Consider the following 17,827-nt stretch of genomic DNA (forward strand, 5'->3'; position numbering starts at 1 on the left):
GAGAGCCGGAAGTCACCGGCACAGACCGCCCCCGAGAGTCCGGCGCGCCCCCTGCCTGCCGAGCGGCCCGGCGCGGCCACCATAGAGCTCTGGCCATAGGGGAAAGAAGGGCACAGGACCAGAGAGGAAGGGGAAGGCCTTCAGCAAGAGAGCTTCGAGAGCGAGGGAAGACGAGATAGGCTAGAGCGCCGGAAGCCAGCCGTCACATCCAACACGCTTCCAAAGGAGCCGCCCTAACAGTTTCCGGAAGAAGCCTTGGTGCTGGCAGGTGAGGCCGCTTCCGGCGCGGAAGCAGAGCACTTCCGCCTCGTGGGGAAGCTGCATGTCCTTTCGAAGGACACGGGAGAGACGCCGAGAGCAGGGCGTGGCGCATGCGCAGAGCCTGCGCCTCGCCTCGCCTCCCTCTCCCCCTCGCCGCGCGGCGGGCGGGGCCTTGCCCGGCCCGAGCGGTTTAACGGTCGCGGCGCGAGGGCTGAGGGTTTTTCTTTGGGGGCTTGATGAAGTTACACAGGGCTCGGGGCGGGGCGGGGCGTAGGTGGGTACTTCAGGAGGAATGATAAATACCGGCGAGTGAACCTCTCTTTATTCTCTGTCTTGGTTTCAGGCTTCTTTAAGTAAAAATCCTTTCTCCTCCTCTATGTTTTAAGAGCTGTGAGGTGGGGGGGGGGGAGGTCCTGGAAAAAACTAGAGCCCTTAGGAGTTTAAATTCCACTTGCCCTTTTTCTCCTTATGGCTCCAGTAATCCAGACTGGTGCTAATTATGATGCTTAATAAGCATTGCTTATTTAGTTTGTGCTGCAGTGGAAAGAACAGTGTATGTTCAGTAGGTAATGATTTTTTGTGTATATGTTTGTCTTAAGTTAATGCTGGTGAAAGGTGCCAACTTGAGAGCCTTTGGGAATGTAGTTCTCCACCTGTTTGATGAACACCCAGTGCGCTGCATCAGTGGTGGTGTTCAAAGAGCCCGCTGAGGCTGGCCGTGTTGAAGTGTCAGCGATAAGGGTACATTGCAGCCTGTTCAGCCTTAAAGAGTCTAATCCCTGAGATGGGCAAATGAGTCGGAGTGGTCCTGTGTGGGGTTGCTCACTGGGGGCATGTTTATAGAGTTAATTCCACAGATGGTAGAGGAGGGAACTGCTGTGGTGTCACACCTAATGTCTTTTCCTTATGGGTAGTTGTTGTTTCTCGGGGACTTTTTGGCCATTAAAAAGTACTTTTTTGGCACTCAAATGTTGTTCTTTTTTTAACTCCTTTACATCACAAAGCCTTTTTTAAAAATGCCTTTCACAGAAAATTGCCACATCCTTTCCTCTGCTGTGTTCAGGCACGTTTTACGTGAGTTATTTTAATCTTATGAGTCAGTCTTGCCTGTCACTTCTACCTCTTTGATTTTCTGAGAATCCTTAAATTGTCTTCAGGAGACTGAGGCCTACATCTCGCATTCTAGGTCATGTAAGCACTGTGTAGAAGGTAGGTATCTCCTTTCCCTGATCCACAAAGAGATTGTGCCTCTGAAGCAGTGGTTTTCAGTCTGGGGTTTCACAGCCCCCTGTTGCTGAAGTTTTGCTCTCCAAGTCTTGAGGTATTTATTTTCCTGTCTTTGCCAACACCCAGTTGTTACTAAGCCTAAGATGAATGGAAGGCTGCACCTCTTTTCAGCAGGTCACAAACAATGGTGAATGACCTCATGCATAACAGTTATGTTGGCAACAGCCTTTCAGACCGTTTCTTTCTCCTAAGCTTAGAGTCTTACCACTTTGACTACATCTGCTTTCCATGCCATAAGGGCCCTAAGTGTAAAAGAACGAAGAGCTCTTGAGTTTTCTGCTGGATCTATCAGCAAACAAACTGAATTTTCCTCCTTGCAACAGTGGATAGATGATACGTGAGGAAAACTTTCTCTTGTCCCTCATTTCATTTCTTCTACTGTCAGCTGGAATCCCAGACCAGATTTGAAGCCTAATGGGGTGAGACGCTCCATATTGTAATTAACACTGATTCAGAATAAAAACACTAGAACTATAATTATCTTGTAGCCAGTTGCAGAGAAAAGTGCTTAGGCTCAAGCTGGAGGCCTGGGTAGTTTGCGTGCCAGTAATGTAAAAACTTGTGACGGGAGAAGGGTTTGTGATCTTGGGTTTGGCAGGCTTGCTGCACGCTGTCCCACAGAGGGCAGCAGGAGGCTGGCTGCTTGGTTAGCATCAGTTTAGGAAATGCTCTTGCTGCCTGTGAAGCTGCAGATGTGGTGAATCACAAAATCGGGAAGGGGAGGAGGTCTGCATGAGCGACTTGGTCGCCTGGAAAAGGGGGTTCCCAGGCAGATGAAACTACTCGCCTAGTCATCTTCAGCTTGCCAGAACCACTCTGTCACCCTCAGTCTGTTCTGATATTTGTTTTTTTTTTTTTTTTAGTATTGTGATAATTCACGCAATATCTTTCATATGTGCTCATGTGCAGTGGCAAGAGTTCTTGTGCGCTTCCTGCTGGGCTGTTGGCTCTGGCTTGTGATGTTAGGTTCCTTTTCTCCCGGCAGGTTCCTCTTTCTTTGACACTGTATTCTCTTGGAGACCTTTCACTTTCCCGAAACTCTATATTGTGGTCCCTCATTCACTGCTCTTTTTGTTTGCCTACTGCAGCTGACTGTCCAGCCAGTTCCTGGCTTTTTGGCTCAGTTACCTCTGCTACTTTCTCTTGAAACAGGGCTGGCATCTCTTCTCTTGACATCACCTCGGACCATGCATCTTTTACGCAATCCTCTGGATTTGCAACCCTGCTGTTCCCCGACCTTGGCTAATCTCTTTCCTTTCACAATAGAAGTATTCTAAGTACCTTTCCCAGTGGAGGGTTGCAATTAGAGAGGCAAGTACAGAGTTGCATGTTTCAGCAGAGGGAGAGCAGGTTCAAGCTCCTTTAGCCTAATAGGAAATTTCTTCCTCCCTTTCATATGCAGTGCTTTCTTGTGGTATGCAGTCATCCACTCGAATTGTTCCTTTCCATTTCTTTCAGCATTTTCCTTTTTGCTGTAGGAAGACCTGTCTCTAGTGATCAAAGAGAATGTTCTATAACTAGAGGAACAGAATGAGGAAATAGGATATTGAATAAAGGATCAGAAAATTGTTTGCTAGATCTCTGCCACTGAGCATGTCTTGGAGCAATACTTCAGGAAATGCACATGCATACTTACTGCCTCAGTTTCCCCAGTTGTTAGCATGGAGTTGATTGCGCTTGCTTCCTTTGGGGAGTTGCCTTGACCTCTATATTCAAAATTTCCTCTCCGTGTTGGTTCTGTCATACCGGTAACAACTGGATCTGCAAGATCTGGAAGCAAGAGAAGCAAATGCTAGCGTTAGTTTGGTGAGCTGTACAGGTTGTTGCTTCCTTGTATTCAAACCCTCTTTTCAGACTGGGCACTCAAGGGATGTCTTGGTCTCTTGACTGAGTCGCCTGTGTTGCTCTCATGTCTGTTCTAGGAAGCGATGCTGCCCAGCTACCCTGCAAGGAAGGCTCAGCTGGATTTACTGTTGGAGAGTCTGGGACAGGCAGAGGATGCTCTGAGAACATCAGAAAACTGCTGCTGCTGCTGCTGAGGAACGGTATCTGCAGCAGGCAAAATAAAAAGAAAACAAGCAGGATAGAAACCCTAGTTATATTCTTGGCCTGGGGGCTGTTTATCTGTGTAAGCCAAAAACAGAACAGGGAGAAGAAGATCTGCCAGTTTAGAAAGAACTGCTTAAATTTACGAGGCTGAAGCAAGCATCAAAGGCCCCAAGCCCACAAGGGGGAGCTTCAGTGAAGTCATTTGTTGGTGAGCTAGCCCCAGACTGTAACAGATACCAGTAAAGAGCGCTCAGGATTTAAGTGCTGAGAGAGGCACTTGAAAAGGTGAACAGATTCACCTGTTCTCCCTCTAGCTCTAGCTCTGACTTGCAGTGTTATTTCCAGCAGGTGGAAGGGGAGTAATTAGAAAGTGCAAGTATTGGAAGACTGGTTTAAGAACTGTGATTTTGCTGAGATAGTTTAGCTTTAAAGAACAGTGGGAGGGAGAAGGAGAAAAATCCTGTTGCAAAGGCATTTTACATGGGCAGCTGAGCATAGATCAGTGACTTGAAGCTAGGAATCCTGGAGCAAATCAGGGAGCCCAAATGCAGCAAATCCCCAAGCCTGGATGATTAATACGTCCCTGCATTGTGATGACAACGAAGTGTAACTTAGTGAAGCGTTTGCTGGGGACGTTTAGTTTAGCAGCAATCTGAGGTGCTCAGAGATGCAGCTTTGTGCAGCCTCTCTTTAAAAAGTAGCACAGGGAGGAGGCATTCCCTCTGCAGGGTGCCCCACGTGCTCTCATTTGTGCAGCTGGCTCAGGTTTGGCAGCTGGTGAGCTTGAATAGACAGTTTTTGGCCTAGGCTTGAAAAACCTACATGGCTAGTGATCTTGGTTTGGCAGCAGCTGCATCAGGTTCCCTAGGAAACCTCAGTGCTGGCTTAGGTCTGGGCTGCGAAACAGCAGGAGGAGGTAGTCCCATGGTTCTCTGCCTCCAGCCTGGCTGCTCTTCCCTTTCCACTTGGCACTGCAGCCAGCTTCAGCCCTGCTTTGGCGGCAGAGAGGAGCAGCAGGGCGGAGTGAACCCAGTGCTGGGGTATGGCAGATGCAGGGCTAGAAATAAAAAGAAGCTGAAACCCAAGAGGAGGAGGCAGATGCAGAATCTACATATTTCCCTAGGGTGGGCCTGGCCTTTATAGGCTCATTTCTGGTCACTGTGGCTTCATCTGTGTTAGCAAATGCAACAGGAGCAGCGCAAGGCCTGAGGACTGCCTCCGGATGGCTCACACCATGTAATTCTTAGCACACTGCCTGAAATGCTTTTGGGCTGTGCTGACTGCATACCATGTTGCCCCTTAGCTCAGCAGGCATTTCTGAGGGAATGTGCGCATTCTGGCTCTCACTGCAATCACGTCACGCCTTTGCACTCACCAATTTGAAGCCCCAGCTCTTCCTCTGTGCAGAATGAGGAGATGCCCCCCACAGAGGCTCTTCCTCTTTCCATCTTCCTCCTTGCTCAGAGGACCTTGCATCCTGCCTCGGGTCTTCCCCATAGTGGCACAACTGGGTGGATTTCAGGAGGAGGGTGTGCAGTGGGAGTTGACGCAGCGGAAAGCAATGGTGTCGCAGCCTGGCTTGCCCAAGGGGCATGAGACCTCTTCCCTCTGTGTGAGCCTCACTTAGCTACTACACTGCTCCTGCTAACAGCTGGTTGCTGGTGTCCAAAGTAGGCGCTAGGACTTTTCAGCTTATCCTTGGGGAGCTGTGTCTCTGTCAGAGCTGTTCAGGAAAGATTCACACCCCTTTCCTAATGAGATGGAGTGAGTAATAGAGATGTTCCTCAGGGGCAGTGTTGTAAGCAGTGCTACGTGCATGTTCAGGACCAGAGAGCAGGCCTCCACTAGCTTTTCCATGCTGTTGTGCCGTAGACATTGATGCATGTCCCGTCTTGACAGAAGAGATAAGCTATCTGCGTACTGATGGGAACTTGCCTTGCAGTTACAGCCACCGTTCCTCACATTGTTCTTATCGGATCTCCTGGTTTGGCAAGTCTGTCTGTTGAACGGTGAACGGCAGTGTGTTTGAGGCTGTTCAGCCTGGGATATGATACGATTTGTCTGGTGTGAGCAGTGTTCAAAGTGTTTAGCTTGCAATACTCTTTCCCCCTCTTGGGAGCAAGTGTTCTCCATCCAGGATTCTGACTGCAATAAAAGCAATTTATCTGCTTTGCTGCAGCAGGGCTCTTGTGGGGAACAGTGTGAAGGAAGCTGGGGGCAGCCGGAGATATACAGCAGTGATCTTGCCTGGATGTATTGTCAGTGGTGGAGAAAATAACAACAGCAAAGAGGCACAAACTGAAGGGAAGGAGAGCCAGGGAGAACAGACAGCGTAACACAACCACTAAGAACACAAAATAAACATCCGCTGTGGTCAAATGAGGGCTTATATACCACTGACTGGATATGCGGCTACGTGAGATGGGTCAAAAACAGGAGTGATCCAGGAGCAGTCAAGAAAAGGGACAGGATACTCCTCTGGGACTGCCTGAGAAAACAGTATGTCCTCAAACACAAGGGGTGTCCCATAGTGCCCAGTATAGTGCTGGAAAGGGAAACAGGGTGTCCCAGCAGTGCAAAGCAGTTGCCACCCCCCTCCCTGTAATACTGTGAGGAGATTAAAATGCTCTTGGCAGTGTTGTGACCAAGCAGGCTCTGCTGGTGCCTTTAAAAGCTCTTTCATCCAGGTGGAAACTCAATGCAAGGCTATGGCTGTAACTCTTCACTGAGGAGTAGGGAAAATGTAATGTAGCACTCCTCACGTCCTTGAGAGTGGAGCTGGAACCTCCTCTGCACTTTGCTAACAACAGGGTTGTTTCCCTGGGCTCCTATAGTGGTTGCAGGTCAGGTTCAGCTCTTTTCTCTGCAGCTTGCTCTGAAGGTTCATTGGTTCATTTATTTCTGGTGTCCTTCTCTGGGAACGAGGGGTGGAGACAGGAACAGGGGGAGTCAGTTGTGTGGGCCTGATCTTTTCTTAGGTTTCTTCTAGATGCCTGCAGCTCCCTCTTTAGAAGCCCATTTCCTGCACTGAGCCAGTCATTTGGGGATTTTGATTCCCTTTTTTTAGCAGCTTTTCTTTTCCGTTTCCATCTGGTTTGGTTTTTACCGTTTCATTTGTAGCACCATCAAAGGGAATCTGTTCAAGCTAATTTCGGAGCAACAGATAGTTTTAACTTGACAGTCCCCTTCCCTGCAGGCTTCAGCCCCAGTCTTGGGTCAGAAGCTGATAGCCCCTTCAGACCCTCACAGGTGATGGGAGTTAAGGTGGCTTGCCACTTCTCAAGGTGGGGAGGACTGGGGTTTGGTGATGTGATGATGGAAGAGCAGACTTTTATTTGCTTTCCTTCTTTCCAGCCCATGAGCTGTTAATTTTTGTGGCTTTTCAAAACTTGCTATTTCTCCTTTAGCATTTCTTTCTCTCTCTTTCTTTTTTTTTTTTTTTTTCCAGTAGATGAACCACCCTTGGCATCACTCCTCGTGTGTGTGACTCAGATTCTGCTTGTCTGAAGGATTCCTGCAAGTCCTCAGAGTTGTCCAACCCGCCTTGGCTAGCACTAGAGCCAGTGAGAAACACTCAAAGCAAGTCGTGCAGCGCCAGCAGCCTTATTCTTCCTGTGCAGGATGGATTGTGTGCACAGCAACTCAGCGCTCACTCTCACTGCACCCCCTTGCTGCCATGTGGGGTTGAATCCATGATGGCTGCTCTGAGCTTGACTGAGGGAGGTCCCCATGGATGTTTTGTGTATGGTGCAATTCTGTATTTCTTTTTTTGCTTATTTGAGTTCCATCCAGTTGGCCTCATGTTGTCTTTGTTGTGGGAAATGGTCAGGGGAAGTTGGACTTGGGGCATCTCGGAAGTCCCCTGGCTTAACATTTTTGGAAGGGGTCCATTCTTTTTGAATGCCTCCGGTTTTTGGACTTATTTGAACACACCCAAGGGCTGATTTTTTTCAGAGGCACTGAGTGCCTCATACCTCCTACTGATATTAGATGGCGTGGTGAGAAATCAGCATCTCCAATATCCGGGGCACGTTAGCCAGAGATGCCCAACTTACATTCAGCTTCTGAGACAGGTTTGCAAAGCTGGGTTTTGCAAATCTGGCTATGGAAGTTTTGAGATGAGAATCCAAACAAGGATAGTTGTTTTTGGGCATAGACTTGGGTGTCTGCACCTCAGTTTCCTCATGTGCAAAATGAGGGAGCTGCCATCTTCCTTACCCAGTGGTAAGAGAAAGCTGTTGGAGATCTTCATCTTCCAGTGCAAGTGGGGCAGAAGACCTCATAAAGCCGATCCTTTGTGGAGAGCTCTATGGGTGATGATTTTTCCTATTTAGTTACTGCTATCTCATCCAGCAAGTCTGGGAAAAGCAGGGAGGTCCCAGAGGTGCGAGAGAGGGGGAAGCCTTGAACCATCTATGTATCTTCTCCTTCACCAGTGGGGAAGCTTTCAACACAAGTGCATTTTTACCTCCAGGCATGTTTTTGAAAGCCTTTCCCACAACCCATATTCCTGGCATGCCCCCATGAGAGAGAAAATTAGAGAAATGAAGGCTAGAAATGGAGCTGGGTGGCATGTAGTCAGTCCTCTTATTTCCCTACTCCACCCAGTGCCGGTTCATTCTGCTGCGCCTCAGGCAAGCTGAGGACCCATACAACGTGAATCATCTGGCTGCTTTGGCCAATGAAATGGCCCTGACATCTTATGAACTAGCTTCCCTGCATGTGAACCACCTTCCTCCTCTCCCCTTGCACAACTTATACCGCACAAGAGTGTTACCGCAGACTTTAGAGCTGCCTGAGAGAAATGTCCCCTGCAAATCTGTAAGACCCCTTGGCCCTGGGGATGGAAACCTTCCGTCAGAGTACTTTGAACTCCCAGTGAACATGGGAGATGCCAGTCACTGACACTGGAGCCTTCCTGAGGCGATAGAGAAAGAAATGGGGTCTGAGACTACACTGCTTTCTTTTGCTCTTGATCTCCACTGTTGTGGTGCAGGTTCCCTACTTTCCTGTTGCCCTGCACCTAGCCCTGAACTTAGGTGTTTTTTACAAGATTCTAGCTCTTCCAATAGCTATGTCCTTCCTCCTCGTTCCCCCACATCCCAAGGAAAAGAATTTGCAAAAGGAGGTGATGGTGCTGGAGAGCCTGCCAGATGCTGATGGCCTCTAATCCCTTGCCCCAAGATTCAGAGGAATGGTGCTACTTCTGTACTACCCAGAGGGATTCAGGACTGATGCACAAGCAGGGAGCTGGGGCATGGAGGATGGCAGGGGGTTACACCTTATCTTCCAGTCCTTTGTTTCTTCCCATTTTAATTGATCCAAATGCGGAGACTTCAATGCCTTCTCTAAAACAGCTGTTCCGCTCTGGTTAACCTCGTAGGCAGGAGGTTAATGTTCATAGGCACTGGTTTCCTAGTGCTCATCATTACCTTGGCTTCTACATCTTCTGGACAGTCCTTCCCTGTACACACCCTTCAGATCTGCAGACCTGCTTATCCAGTCTCCCGCTTACCTCAGCATTTGGCTGAGGTAAGTACATTTTGTTCTCTCAGTCCTCCTCTGTTAGGAAGCTGGCTGGCTTTCAGAGTCTAGGGATAGGTTGGGGTGACGGTTGAAGTATTATTTGATGAGAGGCAAACCAACACCTCTCAAACAAAGGGGAAACTGGTCATATCAAACCTATCAGGGAATCTTTGTGAATAGCAGGTAGAGAACTAAGCACTGACATCAGGAGGTGATGCAAAGCCTGTTCTCCGTCATGTGATGGAGGAGTTTGTACAAGGATCTGGGTGCAGTGGTAGGACCTACTGTTCAGAGGGGCTGATGTTCCCCACTTGTTTTCAGAAAAGCTGTGTACTCCCAGGGTCTCTGAAAAAATCTAGGACTCAGCTTCTTGAAAGGCACCCTGCATCCCTCCAAGGCAGGGGGGGCATTCCCAGCCAGGCTTCATAGCAGGGGGAAACTGAGGCAGAAATGTGGCTTATTTTCAGAATTACAGGGAGGAACTTATCGGGGTCCTAGATGAGGCCAGAGAACATGGTTTAAATCAGGTCACTGCTCGATATTTATTATGTAGAGTTTTTCTTTTTTCTTTACTCTTACACTGAAATTCTTCCCCAGAGGCTATTCAAGGAAATAAATAGCCAGTGGAAAGGGACAATAGCTTGCTGTGGAGTACAAATTATATGAAGCAGTAGGAAATAATAGCAGAGTGAACAGCTGCTACTCCGAGAAAGAATGCATGGTCTCTGCAGCTCTTTTTGCCTTGAATAGACACTAAGGCCTGGTCCACAGCACAGACTCTCTGGTGCCTTGAGTGCAAAATTGGACAGAAGCTTTTCCCCCATAGCATCTTTCTCTGGTGCTGATTCTTTGGTGTCTAATTAGTGTTGAGCTGAAACTACGGCCTTTCGTGAGAGCATGAGGAGATCTCTTGCCTTTTCTCTCAGGGCTTGGTTTGACATAAGACAGTAGTGCACACATTCCCACATCCAGCGCGATCACCTTACCTTTATTTCTTTGGAATCTGGGCTGAACACCATGTCTAATGCATGACAATTCATGTCACTACTGTGAGGGACTGTTTATAACTTGTATCCTCTAGAGTGTTGGCTGCCCTCTCCTCTAAGTCCTGAGGCTGTGGGGAGGGTGGGGTGGGGACAGTGCTGCCTGTTGGATGTGCTGGTGTGGATTTTAGGGTGCACCCCTCACCGCAAAAGGCCCTGTGAAAGCTCTCGGTGGGGCGGTTGTGCTGCACTGGCCAGGAAATTGGGAAACCTGTCATTTTTTTCAAGGCTGCACACCTAACTGTCTTATCTCTTGCCCGAGCAAGGAAACAAAATAATACTGCTGGCAGCAATGATGCCTTCAAGGATCTTGGCAGCCTGCCTGGGAGGGTAGCATTCAGTCTCTCCTCAAAAACAGTGTGGGTGCCAGCTGGTAGCAGTTGCTGCTGCAAGCAGTACTACATGAGGTGCTGCTGTCTGGAGCCACTCCAATGGTCTTGAGCTCTCGTGGATGCTCTTGGTGGCCTGAGATCCCCAGGAACAGAGGAAGGCCAGGAAAGACTGTTAACCCCAACATCTGTCTTATGAGACCTAGGCAAATGAAGTTACCATGTTTCATGCAGTGAAAGCATCATTCTCTTCCCCTTCTGTCCCAAACTCTTCCCTTGCTACCTCATAATTGGCTGCTCTCTTCCTCTCTTCACCACAGCACCGTGATTTCTCCATATGCGCTCTAAAACACTGGCAGTATTTTAGTGACTGTCCTGCTCTGCTCCCCACGTCAGGCAGAGACCCCTCTGAGCACTGAGACTCAAGGGTCCCCAGGCAGAGGGGAGGAGGTGTGAGCCCCACAGTCACTCTGCAGAGGTCCTGCCCTGCCACCCTTCTATCCCCCATGGCTGAAGGCCCACACAGTTGGGTTGGTCTCTTCCCTCCTTAAACAGGTGCTGCCCTACCCCGTATGAGTATTCTGTTTCCCTTGTGTGAAATTGCAGACCTGGTCCCTAGTGGAAGCTGAGCTTGCCCTTGGGTCAGGCATGGCCCCTACCTTTTCACCAGTGACTGCTTGTCACATCTCTGCTATTCCAAGGCAGCCCTCTGAGAACACAGCACGGGCTCCTCTGAGAACACAGCACGGGCTCCTCTGGCTCCAGCAATGTGAACGCAGGTGTCCAACACCAGTATAGGCCAGCTATCCTCCAGCTAGGATAAACCTATAGGGGATCCTGGACAGGTGCTCCCTGGCAGGTGCCCTCTTATCCATCTCTCTGGGGATGAAGGATTCCTGGGTCCCCTGCACCAGTGACCACCCCATCAGGATGCCAGCAAGACTGCCTGTATAAGCCCTTCCTGAGGAGCCTCAAAGCTTCCACATCCCTGTGTTTTCCTCCCTTCACAGACCCTCCACCTCCTTTGCAGGTGTCCTTTAGCCAAGTTTCCTCTGTTTTTGGGGTGTACATTCCTACCACATCACAATTTCCTAGAGCTTTTTGCTTTGGATTGTGTGTGTGGGAATATCAACTTGCCCCCTACTCCCTCCTGTCATCTCATCCCATTTGCCCTTTGACTGTAACTAAGTCCTCATGGGCACGTCAAGAGTTTGGGAGATGACGCACTGCATCAGCCAACCCCAGTGCGGTGGGAGGCAAGCAGGTTTGTGTTGCTCAAGCTGGCTTCAGGGAGTGCTAGGTGGAAATACAGCATGAGAGTCCCTGGCTGGGCTGGTGAAACTTCCCAGCTCTGCTTGTATGGATGATCTCAGCTCTTCTGGGGTTGCTAAAGTCCCAGACCCTTCCTACAGGGTGAGCCCACATCCTGCATGAGCTGGGCCATCTGTACAGAGTTGGTTTCTGATCATGCAGAGGGTCAGCTCCACAGATGAAGGAAGTAGCCATCACTGGGAGAACTGCTGCCTGATTTACCACCCTTGTTCCCAGTGGCAAATAAAAAGGGGGTGAACGCCCCTGCTGAGCATTTATGAAAGGGGGGTTAATTTTATCTTGGCAAAAATCTCACGGCCCCTTTCTGCATGAATGATTCTCTCCATCCCTCAGACACATGCTGCTTTCTCTCCTGGACAGCCTCAGACTCTGCCAGTCAATGAGATCAGCTGATAAATCCTGCGGAGAGTTTTTTGCTGAGAGGTTTTTTTTTTTTGGTCCATTCCACACTGGTCTGTGTAGGAAGTGGGGGGCAGGCTCCTCTAGTCAGTACGATACTGGCTGAAGACCAAGGCCTTGTCTCTGCCACAACATTCCTGTGTGACCTTAGCCAGCCATGTAGGACAGGATTTTTCTGACTAAGTTTAGGATCTATCTTGGGGCATGATGTCTTGAGCTGTAGAAGTGTATGTTTCCACTTGGCTTAAAATAAGTTCAGGTAATTAACCCTGGTGGTGGCTATGTGGTCAGTGTCTTTGGATCACAGAATCACAGAATGGTTTAGGTTGGAAGGGACCTCTGGAGATCATCTAGTCCAACCTCCCTGCTCAAGCAGGGTCACCTAGAGCATATTGCCCAGGATCACATCCAGACGGGTTTTGAATATCTTCAGGAAAGGAGACTCCACTACCTCTCTGGGCAACCTGTTCCAATGCTCTGTCACCCTCACAGTGAAGAAGTTTTTTCTCAGGTTTAGGTGGAACTTCCTGTGGTTCAGTTTCTGCCCGTTGCCTCTTGTCCTGTCGCTGGGCACCACGGAGAAGAGGCTGGCCTCATCCTCTTGACACTCCCCCTTCAGATACTTATACACGTTGATGAGATCGCCTCTCAATCTTCTCTTCTCCAGGCTGAAGAGGCCCAGCTCTTGCAGTCTTTCTTCATAGGAGAGGTGCTCCAGCCCTCTAATCATCTTTGTAGCCCTAAGATGGATGAATCTCATTCTGGTCCCTGCAAATGAGAGGTGCTGGAAAGAAAGAGCTAGTGGGATGCTCAGATATTTTGGGAGCGGAGCTCTTGGTGCTGCATTCTCCCCTGGGATGGCTAGGGGGGAGCAAGGTGATGTGAACCTGTGTGCAGGTGGGACATGGCAGCGCAATGGGAAATAGACCTAGTGCCAGAAACCACCATCTGCAGCACCTGCTCCTGCCACCTGCGAGCTTAGCCTGGACAGGGGTTCACCAGCATCTTAAGTGACCTTGACAGCAAATAGATTTCCAAAGCCTGCTGGGCTTTATGACCCCCTGCTAATAGGAAACGCCTCCAGGTGAGGAGTGCTTATCATCACTTATTATCTCTTCTTGCTTCAGAAGCCTTTGGGGGAAGGACAGATGCTATCTCCCATCTGGCTGTGCAACAGCAGGATAACTGTGCATCCAGCTGCTCTCTGTAGGGATGGGGCCTGGGGGGGAGTGAAGGACTGCTAGTCTTCCTTAACATTGGCTTCCTACTCCCTCTTGCTTTCCCACTGACTTCTGGAGTCTGGGAATAGAGCACCAATTTCTTCAATCAAATCTGGGGCACTGCTGACTTGTAGCTTTTACTGCAGAAGAAGATTGATGAAGTGATGCTCCTTTATGAAGACAACATTCCTTTTTCTTAGGGTTAGGGTAGACTGTGCTATTGAACTTGCTGCTCCTGAAGCTAACAGGTTTGGGTCTCACTGGTGCTTGGGTGGGAGATTGTAGAGAGCTCCCAGGTAATGCTGGTGCAATCCACACAGCCGGGGCTGAATCTAAGGCCGTAAAAAGTGAAGGAGCTGGGATGCTTTATTGACTGAGCTGTTAGACAAAGAAAACAGTTACATCTTCATAGCCAGCTGAGATGATACTTGTCCTATGTGGTGGCTGGGGTTAACACCACTAAGGGCTATGTGTGTTGATCCCTCCACAGGAAGTCCACTGAGGGGCCGGTGAGGCTGGGGATTGATTAAATCTCCCTGAGTCCCTAGTGAAAGGAATTGTGTGTGAGGGAGCTATTTCTTTGGATCAAAGTCTCCTGGTTTAATAGCAGTCAATGTTGCCCTGCAGAGGCAGGAGTGCTGTTAATGTGTAAGCCACAAGGAAGTTCAGGGATGTAAGATCCTCTGTACAAAGAGTTTCTGGGCTAAACTGCCTGTGGCTTCCTGCCTGGTTGCTCTGCCCTGCTGAGGAAGATGTCTGTAAGGGCTGCTGCTCCTCTCCTCTGTCACCTTGGGGTCCCCAGCTCATGGTGGTGGGTAGTCAGCAATGCTGAGTGAGGGATGGGCAGGCCTCAGCCACCTCTGTTCTCATCACTTGCATTTCCTGGGCTGTGGGTGATGATGCCCGCCAAGAAGACTTTGGGGAGCCCAGGGTTGGACCCCCCTTCTTTAATCCTCTTTGTCTGTTGTCATGCTCTGTCTTTCACTGTGCTGTGGACAAGCCTGTTTTCATCTCTTCTCTCTCACATGTCTTTTGTTGCCTGTTGGCTTTACTCAGCCCTCTCTTCCCCTCATTGGGCGAGAAGCCCATGCAAGACCTCCAGTATGGGGGGTTTTAGACCATGAGAGGAACATTTGCTGAGAGCAGTAATGTTCTCTTGGCTCAGGCACCTTCTCCAAGTAGTGTGCTCTCACTTGCATTAACTGAAGGAGCCCCACAGCCCTTTTTTCTCTCTGTCTTAGGAAGTGTTTGAAATCTTCAACCTGGATCTGAAGGCTGGGGACAGCCTGAAGATCAAGGGCAAGATATCTGAGGACGCTGATGGGTAAGTACGAAGAAATCACCTCAGTTCACCAGGACTGAAGGTGAGTTGCAGAGGCAGGGGGGGTGGTTTCTAAGTCACCAGGGATGCCTGCCAGGTACAAAGAGCCTCAGCACAGCTCAGTATTAGGGGAGTCCGTGCACCACTCCCATTCTAATTCCCCCAGTTCATGAGCAGAATGAGGAAACAGGAGTAGTTAAATATCTTCAATGGTGAATGAGGAATTGAAGGCAGAGCTGTGTATCAGATCTCAGATACTTCCAAGACCCTGCCTTGCCCACACACTGACCTTCCTCCTGCTCACCACAGCTTCGCCGTCAACCTTGGCCGCAGCTCCTCAGATCTGGCATTGCACTTCAATCCCCGCTTCAATGAGTCTGTCATTGTCTGCAACTCCAAGTGCTCCAAAGCCTGGCAGAATGAGCATCGTGACAGCCACTTCTCTTTCTCCAAGGGCTCCTCTATCAAGGTGAGAGGGCTAGCCTGTCATCGGGTTGTGCGTGTGCGTGGAAGCCCTTGGTTAGCGTGTTCTTCTATACCGCTTCCTCCCAGCTGCCCTCTAGAGCCTCCCGCACCCTCTCAACAGCCACTTGTCCTCATCTCCTGGGTTTTCAGTCCTGATCACCCTTTCCATTCCTCCTTCAAGTCCTCACTGCTTCCTCTGAGAACTTTGCATGAGCCTTTTCTCTCTTGGGCTTTGTTAGTACTTCCTGCTCCTCATTCCTGCCCCATGCAGCTCAGAAAGTGAGCACACCTGGGGTGGGTATGAACGTAAAAGGAGTCTCCAAGAAGCAGGATCTTGCTCTCCACCCTATTTCTCTCCCTCATTCCCTCCCAGGCAAATACAAGTTTAAGGCAACCCAGAGTTGGGGGCTTTGTAATGCAAACAACCCTTCTTGCCCTTTCTGGTCCAACTAACTCTCCCTCAGCCCTTCCGTCCTCAGCACTCCTGGATCCACATTGACAACCTGACCCCCCTCTCTTCCTGCCAGGGATGCTGTCCAAGTTGCTGCCTCATGCTGTCTAATGCTCCAGGTTGTTGACAGGGCTGCATTTATGAGCAGTCCTTTTCCTATTGCTGTGGAGTGGAATCCCATTTCCTCAGCTGTGGCTGGCTCATGGGGAAGGGGTGGAGAGGCAATGACAATGGGGAATGATCCCTTTAATTTGCAGTAGTCAGTAATGAGTTTTCATCTTGTCTGTGCATATTTATCAGTGAAGTTTCTTTTGCAAGGCCTTGTTCAGTATGAGTGCCCTGGTGAGCTGCTGCAAGGCTTCCGAGGCATTCAGGTCTGAAGTTTTTTCTGTCCCATTCAGGGCAGATCTAAGCCACTTCATGTATAAAAATGCAGTGGAAGCTGCACCTAGGTTTAACTGTTCTAATTTTACAACCTGAACAGCTGAAACATCCCCAGGAGAGATCCTCTCCCCAGATCATAGTCTAGATACAAGCTTAGACCGTCAGTATTAGTCGCTCATTTCCTGCACCATTGTGTGAGGTGCTAGCTCAGCTCAGTCCCTAGCACCTTGCTTAAGGCTGTCAGGACCAGGTCTGACCTTGTTGTGTAACAGGATGTTACTCCACTTTGGAGTGGATGCTCACCTTCTATTCTCCTTCTTGTCCCCAATTCCTTCTCTTCCTCCCCTTTCTTCTCCTAGCTCGTCATTGAATTCCTGGAAGACAAATTCCAGGTCAAACTACCAGATGGGCATGAAGTGGAGTTCCCTAATCGACATGGCTATGACAAGATCACCTACATGAGTGTCAAGGGAGGATTCAGGGTCACATCCTTCAAACTGGACTGATGGGCACCGCTTCCTATCTCTAATAAAGATCCAAGCAGTGGGGCTGTTTGCTCCAGCTGCACTGGCTTCCATGAGGTCTCTGGCTCTGTGGCTTAGTGTGAGACGTTGACAAAGTGCAAGGTTTTCTGCCAACAGGAAAGGAGCCCGTGTTGGATGGAAATAGGTCCCAGATAAAGCCAGGTGCTTTTTCCAGGTCAGACCAGGATGTAGGGATGAATAGATGGCACATAGGGCAAAGCAGGCTGTAGGTGGGGTTCAGGACGAGGAAGGCAGTATGCGATTGCAAGCGAATGGTTGTGTAATCTCTTCACAATGCACCATTTCTTCCTGCACCTAAGTTTTGGGAAGGAGGGAAAAAAACCCATGACGTGAGCAATGTGGCATTCAGTGCCACAAAAGCGTATAATTAAATGTTAGGTTTGGGAACCTCAGGGCATGGGTTTGATGTTTTCCTCTTGGCCTCTTGCAGTAAACAGGCAGGAGGAAAGAGGTGCCTTGCCCTCCAGCAGGAGTCATACCAGGCAAAGCAGTGGCCCTGGGAATGGAGCACAGGTGTGCCTCTGAGCTGGCATTCCTGCCAGTGATAAGGAGCTGTCTTCTCCATTTTTTCTTCTTATCTCACCTCACTTATCTGCTGGCACATTCCAGCTGGGTTACCCATTACTCAGACATTTCCATGCAGTATCATACTCAGTATGAAAGCGAGGCAGGGGAGGGCAGCAGGAAGGAGGGTGTTTTGGTTTGGTTACACTGTTCAGCATCTCCCAGTCTGTGTCTGTCACACAGGATTACAGGCAATTACTCCTGATTAGCTGCTGCTGCTGCTCTAATTAAAAAGTCTCACAAGCCACAGGGAGGGAGAGCGGGCCTGGAGCATGCTAGGTCAATTCTGTTTCCAGAGTCCCCAGGGAGAGAGACTGAAATGTGCAGAAAATGAGGTAACAGGAATATTGCAACACCTCCAGCAATGATGGTAGGAAGGTTAGGATAGTCTCTGAGTGAGACTGATGTATGACAGCAAACAGCACACTTCAGGGGACTTTGGATTGGGTGGGATGAGAGTAGAAGAGAAGAGCATTTAATGGAAATTTCAACCTAAAAGGACACTGCAATGCTGCTGCCGTTCCTCTGTGCTTCCATGCTGCTCCTTCAGTCTAAGCAGCAGCTGGTTAGTGCAAAACAAACCATGAGTGCAGTGTACCCCAGCCTATGTGACTAACTGCTGCCTGAGTGTTTGGGCAGAGGTTTTCTGAA

At 49.4% G+C, this 17,827-nt stretch overlaps 1 protein-coding gene and 1 long non-coding RNA gene across 3 annotated transcripts; both read left to right on the forward strand.

Moving 5' to 3' along the window:
• Positions 1-27: 27 nt before the first annotated feature.
• On the forward strand, positions 28-7,391 carry LOC138067205 (uncharacterized). The gene is made up of 3 exons (XR_011141036.1): positions 28-268; positions 3,471-3,593; positions 7,046-7,391. It is a non-coding gene; the product is annotated as an uncharacterized lncRNA (long non-coding RNA).
• Positions 7,392-14,071: 6,680 nt separating this feature from the next.
• LGALS2 (galectin 2) lies at positions 14,072-16,647 on the forward strand. Of its 2 annotated transcripts, none has more exons than XM_009665195.2 (4): positions 14,072-14,204; positions 14,688-14,770; positions 15,077-15,236; positions 16,427-16,647. In XM_009665195.2, the coding sequence occupies exons 1-4, from the start codon at positions 14,199-14,201 to the stop codon at positions 16,571-16,573; spliced, it is 396 nt and encodes a 131-aa protein (XP_009663490.1). In that variant the 5' UTR covers positions 14,072-14,198; the 3' UTR covers positions 16,574-16,647. The 2 variants fall into 2 exon arrangements, with proteins under 2 accessions (XP_009663490.1, XP_009663492.1); XM_009665197.2 differs by having other exon boundaries at positions 14,078-14,257.
• Positions 16,648-17,827: the final 1,180 nt, after the last annotated feature.

Source organism: Struthio camelus, chromosome 1, assembly GCF_040807025.1.
Source record: "Struthio camelus isolate bStrCam1 chromosome 1, bStrCam1.hap1, whole genome shotgun sequence".
In the NCBI taxonomy this organism is placed as follows: domain Eukaryota; kingdom Metazoa; phylum Chordata; class Aves; order Struthioniformes; family Struthionidae; genus Struthio; species Struthio camelus.